Genomic DNA, 7,913 nt, shown 5'->3' on the forward strand with positions numbered 1-7,913 from the left:
GGGGGGTAGGTGCAGAAACTTCTCTTTGATTGGTTTACGCTACAATCCTATTTCTATACTCCCGTGAGCCGCAACTTGATTGGTTAGCGAGGGTCAAAGTAGTAATTGCTTTTTTCTGATTGGCTTACGATTCACTGGTAAGATAGAAATTCATTGTGACTGACATGCGCAACAAAATGATAGGTGGCACACTCGGAGACTTTGGGAGGTAGGAGAACGTGAAAAAGTTGAACCTGGTTAGTTGTACATGCGCTCTCCCAATTCAAGTTTTGTGTATATACTATATTAAACAGCTGTCCAGTGTGCACTGTGCAGTTTCGACCGCTTTCTCTTCCAAAATAGTTGTTCGAATTTGTTTGTTTGCTTTATTAGTGTTCTTTTTGTATATTTCTTTGAGGAGTGTTGCATATTTATTAGAGCAAATGGCTGATTACCTAGACGTCGAAGCTGAGGAAAGCGAGGTGTGTATCGAAAAATTTAACATAAAAATAATAAAATTAGGCGATTGTAATTAACCTAAAATTTTTTGATGTAGGAGGAAGAAGAGCTTAATGTAAATGAACGAAAGAAGCTAAAAAGACTAAAGGCTATGCACGATAGCGATGACGAGGAGGATGATGACGAAGGTGTGAAGATAATTCATTCATTATTGTTAATTGATTTTTTAAATATTTTTAGGAATATCTTCGAAATTTTTTTCTTACTTAAAATTATACTATCTTCCTATCGAAATTTGTGTATTTCTCATGCTTAAAGGAGAAGTTGATGGACTTATTGATGACAATCCAATTGAAGAAAATGATGGAGAAGATAGTGATGCATCAGATGATTCTAGAAAACGTAAAAAAAGTGATGATGAAGATTTTGATGATCGTTTAGAAGATGAGGACTATGACCTATTGGAAGAAAATTTAGGAGTTAAAGTTGAAAGGGTATGTAGAGAATAAGAAAATAAACGGTATAAACTATAATAATATGATTCTCTTATACTATATTTTGTTGTAGAAACGGAGATTTAAACGTCTTCGTAGAATACAAGATGAAGAATCAGATGGTGAGCAAGAGAAAGAGGGAGACGATGAAAGAGATGCAATTGCTAATGAATTATTCCAAGGCTCTGGAGATGTAAGTTTTTAATAAACCTTTTAAAGTGGGAATTTATTCTTTTGATATGTATTTTTGTTTTTAGGAGGATGATGAAGGAAGAAGTGAAATTAGTCACAGCCAGAGAGGAGCAGATGCAGATGTATTTGATGAAGAAGAGAGTGAAGATGAAGATGATTTTATTGTGGATGGAGATGGAGTACCCATAACTGAGAAGAAAAAGAAACGGAAACCTGTTTTCTCTGATGCGTAAGAAATATTTACAACAACAAAAATAATATATATAAAATTTTTTTCTAATAATTACACATTCATTTGATTGATACAGTGCTTTGCAAGAAGCTCAAGATATTTTTGGTATTGATTTCGATTACGATGAATTTGGAAAATATGGGGAAGATGGGCTTGAAGAAGAAGAGGAAGAGGAAGAGGAAGAGGACGAGTATCTACAAGAGGAAACAGAAGACCGACCGAGACGGATGAAAAAGCATATAAAGAAGAAAAGTACAAAGAAAAGCATTTTTGAAATTTATGAACCCAGTGAACTTATACGCGGCCATTTTACCGATGTGGATAACGAGGTAATTAAACGATTAAAAATATTACTAATACAGTTTTAACATAAACGTAATATTTCAGATTCGAACTACAGACATTCCTGAACGTATGCAATTACGGTCTATTCCAATTTCACCAACGGTAGAAGGTTCAGATGAATTAGAGCTCGAAGCGGATTGGATTTACAAACAAGTGTTTTGTCAGCCAACAATTTCGGTACAAGATGCTCATTTAAATGAGGAGGCCAAAGAAAGAGCAAAAAAGGGCCCACAGACGATTGGAAAGATAAAAAAAGCTCTTGACTTTATGCGGAATCAGAATTTCGAGGTTCCTTTCATTTCATTTTACAGAAAAGAATACGTGCAGCCAGAACTGAATATCAATGATTTATGGAAGATATATAAGTACGACGCGAAGTGGTGTCAGTTAAAACAAAGAAAAGAAAATGTATTGAAATTGTTTGATAAAATGAGAAACTACCAATTGGATGAGATCATGAAGAATCCTGATGCTCCGTTGCCCGATAATGTACGAGTAATTAAAGACGACGACATTGATCGTCTAAAGAATGTTCAAACTTTTGAGGAATTGAACGACATTTACCGTCACTTCATGCTTTACTACAGTCAAGACCTTCCAGCTATGCAGGAAGACTTGCGTAAAAAGCAAATGGAAGAACGTAGGAGATCCAGAATCGAGAAGAGACGGCTACAAATTGCTCAAGCTGAAGAAAACGGAGAAGATCCTCCAGAGGAATTACCAGATATAGAGGACATGGAAGAAGAAAGTGAGGATACATTGAAACAGCCCGTCCGGAAAGGTCCGTATGCAATTTGTAGGAAGGCTGGTTTAGATGGACTTGCTAAAAAATTCGGTTTGTCTCCCGAGCACTTTGCTGAGAATCTTAGAGACAATTATCAGCGTCACGAAGTAGAGCAGGAACCCGCAGAACCTGCTACAGTGGCTAACGAATTCTGCTCAGCTGTTTTTAAAACAAGCGACGAAGTACTGAAGGCTGTGCAATTAATGGTCGCAATTCAATTAGCGCATGAACCATTAGTCCGTAAGTGTGTTAGGGAGATGTACATGGAGAGAGCAAAGATATCCGTGACGCCCAATAAAAAAGGAATAAAGGAGATTGATGAAAATCATCCTCTTTATACGTTGAAGTATATCAAACATAAGCCTGTACGGGATCTCGTTGGAGATCAGTTCCTAAAATTAATGATGGGGCAAGAGGATAAGCTAATTACTATATCGTTCAGCGACGAGATAGGTGGCAATACCAGCAGCAACTATGTCGATGAAATAAAACAGCTGTACTACAGAGACGAATTTAGTAAGAGTGTGCAAGATTGGAATGCTTTGCGAACCGGCAGTGTCGAGATAGCTTTAAATCGAATTATAATACCGCAATTGAAAAAGGAACTACTGTCTAGTCTCTTAACGGAGGCGAAAGATTGTGTTATGAAAGCTTGTTGTCGTAAAATGTACAACTGGATAAAAATTGCTCCGTACACCTGTGAATACCCTGAAGAGAGCGATGACGATTGGGACACAAGCAAAGGAATCCGTGTAATGGGTGTAGCGTATGTACCTGATCAATCTCAAGCTGCATTCGCCTGCATAATCGCTCCGGACGGAGAATGCACTGACTACTTGAGGTTGCCGCATTTAATGAAACGCAAGAATAGTTTTAGAGAGAACGAAAAGATTATGAAGGAGGCTGATTTATTAGCAATTAAGAATTTTATTGCCACGAAAAAGCCACACGTTGTGGCCCTAAGCGGCGAATCGAGAGATGCATTAATGATAATGGCAGACATAAAAGAATGTATTAGTAATCTAACGGAAGAGGAGCAGTTTCCTCCGATCCAGGTGGAGATATGTGACAATGAATTGAGTACAGTTTATTCAAATAGCAATAGAGGTGTTGCAGAGTTTAGAGACTATCCAGATCTGTTGAGGCAAGCTATATCATTGGCTAGAAGACTACAAGATCCACTGTTTGAGTTCTCGCAACTATGCACTATAGACGAAGAAATCCTGTGCCTTAAATACCATCCTTTGCAAGATCAACTATCTAAAGAGGATCTTATCGAGAATTTATATTTAGAATTTATAAACTGTGTGAATGAAGTGGGTGTAGATTTAAACAGAGCTGTTCAGCAGCCTTATACCGCGAATTTAGTACAGTTTGTATGTGGCCTAGGAGCAAGGAAGAGTCAGTCTTTGATGAAGATTCTGAAACAAACCAATCAGAGATTGGAGAATAGAACGCAACTTATAACAGCTTGTCATATGGGTCCTAAAGTATTCGTTAACTGTGCTGGTTTCATTAAGATAGACACAAATAGCTTAGGGGACAGCACAGAGGCGTACGTAGAAGTTTTGGATGGTTCGCGTGTACATCCAGAGACGTACGAATGGGCTAGAAAAATGGCAGTAGATGCTTTAGAGTATGACGACGAAGACGCGAATCCTGCTGGTGCCTTAGAGGAAATTCTTGAATCGCCAGAGAGATTGAAGGATCTAGATCTAGACGCGTTCGCCGAAGAACTGGAAAGACAAGGCTTTGGAAATAAATGCATAACTCTTTACGATATAAGGGCCGAACTGAATTCTAGGTACAAAGATCTCCGAGTACCCTATCAGACTCCGAATGCAGAGAATTTGTTTGATATCTTGACCAAAGAAACTCCTGAAACATTTTTTGTTGGTAAATTAGTCTTGGCGACGGTGATTGGGATAAGTCATAGAAAACCACAAGGTGAACAGCTGGACCAGGCAAATCCGGTTAGAAACGATGAGACCGGTCTATGGCAGTGTCCGTTTTGTTTGAAAAATGACTTCCCAGAACTTTCTGAGGTGTGGAATCACTTTGACGCGGGCGGTTGCCCTGGAAAAGCAACTGGAGTGCGTTTGAGACTGGACAATGGTATATCCGGTTATATTCACATAAAGAATTTGTCTGACAAACATGTTAGTAATCCAGAAGAGAGAGTACACGTTGGTCAAGTGATCCACTGCCGCATAATCAAAATTGAAGTGGAGCGATTTAGCGTGGAATGTACAAGTAAAACTAGCGACCTCGTAGATAAAAATCGCGAGTGGAGGTAATGTATCAAATAATAGACTTCTTTCCAAATTCAATAATTTCCATGAATGATAAACCATGCATGTTCTTTTTAGACCTCAGAAAGATGTTTACTATGATGCGGAGGCAGAAGAAAAAGATAAAAAGATTGAAGAGGATGCTAAGAAAGCGCAACAAAGGCAAACTTATGTGAAACGCGTTATAATTCATCCTAGTTTCCATAATGTAAGCTTTGCAGAGGCCGAGAAATTGATGCAAACAATGAAACAAGGGGAAACGATAATACGGCCAAGTAGCAAAGGATCTGATCACTTAACAGTAACCTGGAAAGTCACAGAAAAAATTTACCAACACATAGATGTGAGGGAAGAGGGCAAGGAGAATACGTTCTCTTTAGGTCGCAGTTTGTGGATTGGAAACGAGGAGTTCGAAGATTTAGATGAAATTATTGCAAGACATGTGAATCCGATGGCAGCGTATGCTTCTGAACTTTTGGATTTTAAATACTTTAAACCAGCGTTAGAAGGAATCAAGGATAAGGCAGAGGAAATTATAAAGGAGCAGAAAAAGCAAAACCCTGGTGGAATACCGTATATTGTTTCTGCAGCGAAGGTAAAATTAGTTCTGAATTAATCATTAATGCTTCTGAAATTCTACATACTAAATTAATTTATATTCATTTCAGAATTATCCTGGAAAATTTCTGCTTTCATACCTTCCGCGTGTTCGTTGTCGCCACGAATACGTTTCTATAACGCCTGATGGATTTAAATTTAGAGGTCACATATTCAGCAGAATTAATGACTTGTTCCGATGGTTTAAAGAACATTTCAGAGATCCTATACCAGGACAAATTACACCTGGTACACCACAAGGAGCAATGACTTCTAGAACTCCGTACACTAGTACTCCAGCAATTAGTGGTAAATTTTAATTTTCATTCGGCGGAAACATCGTACTATCTTTGTACTTTAATAATATTATTTTTTAGGAGTAAATCCGGATGCAGTACAGAGAGTTGCACAAAATATGCCACATCATATGCTGCATAACCTCTCGAAAGTCGCAAGCCAAACTCCACATTATCCACCACATACTCCAGGCGCCGCAAGCGTCAATAACTATGGAATGTTCACACCATATACACCTTCGGGACAAACACCATTCATGACTCCATATCATACTCCGCATCATACTCCTCACCACCCTCAGACGCCGAGCAATGCTAAAGGATCATTTTTGCAACCGATTCCTCCTGCAATGAACACTAATGCCCATAGGCCGGTAAGGACTCAGAGACCCAGTTCTGATGCGTATGAAGAAACTAATTGGACTGAAGCCGCTGAAGCTTGGGCACGTGCAAAACAAACCACTTCCAAAGAACCGTAAGTAAAACGTTAATTATAAGCCGTAGTATCTCTTATGGTTAGAGTCTCTCTAGATATTACTATGTTTAACATTATATTTTTCGTTTCAGAAATATTATTCCAAGATTCGATGACACTAGAAAAACGCCACGGATTCAAGAACTCCAAAACGATAGATCAACCCCAAGGAATAGAACGCCGTCAGGACGTACACCGTCATATAAGTCGCCTAGAGGAACTCCATTTACAAACTCTAGTCCCCAGAGTATGTCCCTCAGCGGAGATGGTACCCCCTTGTACGACGAAAGTTGGGATTAGCTAGGACAATTAACTACCCGAAACTATATTTTCTTTTATAAACGAAAGAATGAGTAAGTTAGACTAGGATGAATGATCCTTGTCTTTTCCCAGTGACATGGATCACTTTTTACTGCTGGGACGTATTTATTACGAGTACAAATTATACATTCTTTTTCTAGAACCTTTACCAGACTTTGTATTACGAATATTCAACGGCGCTCGATAGAAAAATATTTAAGTTACCCTAGCTAACAAGAGCGACATTTTAATATATAGAATATCTACTTCAGTTAAATAAGACACCTTTCTTTTGGTGTAAAAGCACACATTATTCTGTTTTTCATATTTTTGTAATACTTGACGTATTCTACCTCAGTGAAAATACATTTTTAAACAACGATTATAAAAAATGCGGCTACCACACGTTTGCTCAAAACATATCATTGGATAGTTTCAAAAACCATGATAAAGATACTGCCAATAGGCCGATATACAATTATCAAGAAATAAGCATAAGTTTTACTTATGTAAGAAACAGTTTTATATAAATATATTACCATATGCAAGTTTAACATATATATTTTACTATGGAAGATTAGTAACATGAAATATATACTGATTAAAATATCTATGTCTGTATTTACTAATAGATCTATCGATGAATTAGAAAGTATCTAATTAATCATTATTAGCAAAAAAGTTGTTCTAAGCTAAATTGCTGAAAGTGAAACTCACGAGGTTTAGCTAAAACTTTAACGAATATATGGCGTCTTCTCGTAAAATCATCAGAACCAGTTATAACGACTCCACCATATTTGGAACGAATTTTTACGTTCGTATGGTCGCACAACGGTCACAGCTTCCCACACATATTGGTCGCACGTTGCTAGAGATGGAGAGACATATGATTCATCCGGAATGAATCTTTTTTAAACGGTGCGACCGTCTCGTGCTTGAAAACAGACGTGTATATTTATATATATATATGTACGAGACGTCGTCGCCTTCGCAATAAAGGGTAAACAAACAAATAAATCATCGTACATGGACGATTATATAGAAATATACCCTAAGCAAATAAAAAAATCACGTTTATTAATAATCCATAAATGAAATCTAAAACAAATTAATAAAACATTAACTATGCAAACAGTCTATCTTATATTTCAAATTAACGAACTTTTTACTTTGTGTTACATTAATTTTGAAATTACTTTCTTAATAATATTTAGAGCCGTTGTATCTATTAGACCGCATCCTGGTCTACGACGCAGATAGAATAGATGTTCTTGCGATAAACAAAGCAAACGGAAAAAGCTACGGTTACCTTCTCCAAACCCGTCCTATTTACAATCACTATACTTTTAAACAATAAAACGGTATTGCGAGTGCGTAGTGAAGGATCCGCGTGACACGTCCTGTTACGATTTAACACAACGTTCCGAATTCAAATAGGCGAATCCCGAGGCGCCGATCGTTGGCATTGA

The 7,913-nt window shown here is 37.6% G+C and overlaps 1 protein-coding gene across 2 annotated transcripts; it reads left to right on the forward strand.

Annotated features, from left to right (window-relative positions):
- Positions 1-255: 255 nt before the first annotated feature.
- On the forward strand, positions 256-7,510 carry LOC144474978 (transcription elongation factor SPT6). 2 transcript variants are annotated; one of them, XR_013494803.1, is made up of 12 exons: positions 256-461; positions 536-626; positions 757-932; positions 1,006-1,125; positions 1,190-1,353; positions 1,433-1,685; positions 1,744-4,778; positions 4,855-5,371; positions 5,445-5,682; positions 5,751-6,144; positions 6,237-6,497; positions 6,606-7,510. XR_013494803.1 is itself a non-coding variant. In XM_078190423.1 (11 exons), exons 1-11 carry the CDS (start codon positions 423-425, stop codon positions 6,442-6,444), a joined length of 5,235 nt encoding a protein of 1,744 aa, XP_078046549.1. In that variant the 5' UTR covers positions 256-422; the 3' UTR covers positions 6,445-7,510. The 2 variants fall into 2 exon arrangements, 1 of the variants encoding a protein (XP_078046549.1); XM_078190423.1 differs by having other exon boundaries at positions 6,237-7,510.
- Positions 7,511-7,913: the final 403 nt, after the last annotated feature.

The sequence above is a fragment of the Augochlora pura genome, chromosome 9 (assembly GCF_028453695.1).
Source record: "Augochlora pura isolate Apur16 chromosome 9, APUR_v2.2.1, whole genome shotgun sequence".
In the NCBI taxonomy this organism is placed as follows: Eukaryota; Metazoa; Arthropoda; class Insecta; order Hymenoptera; family Halictidae; genus Augochlora; species Augochlora pura.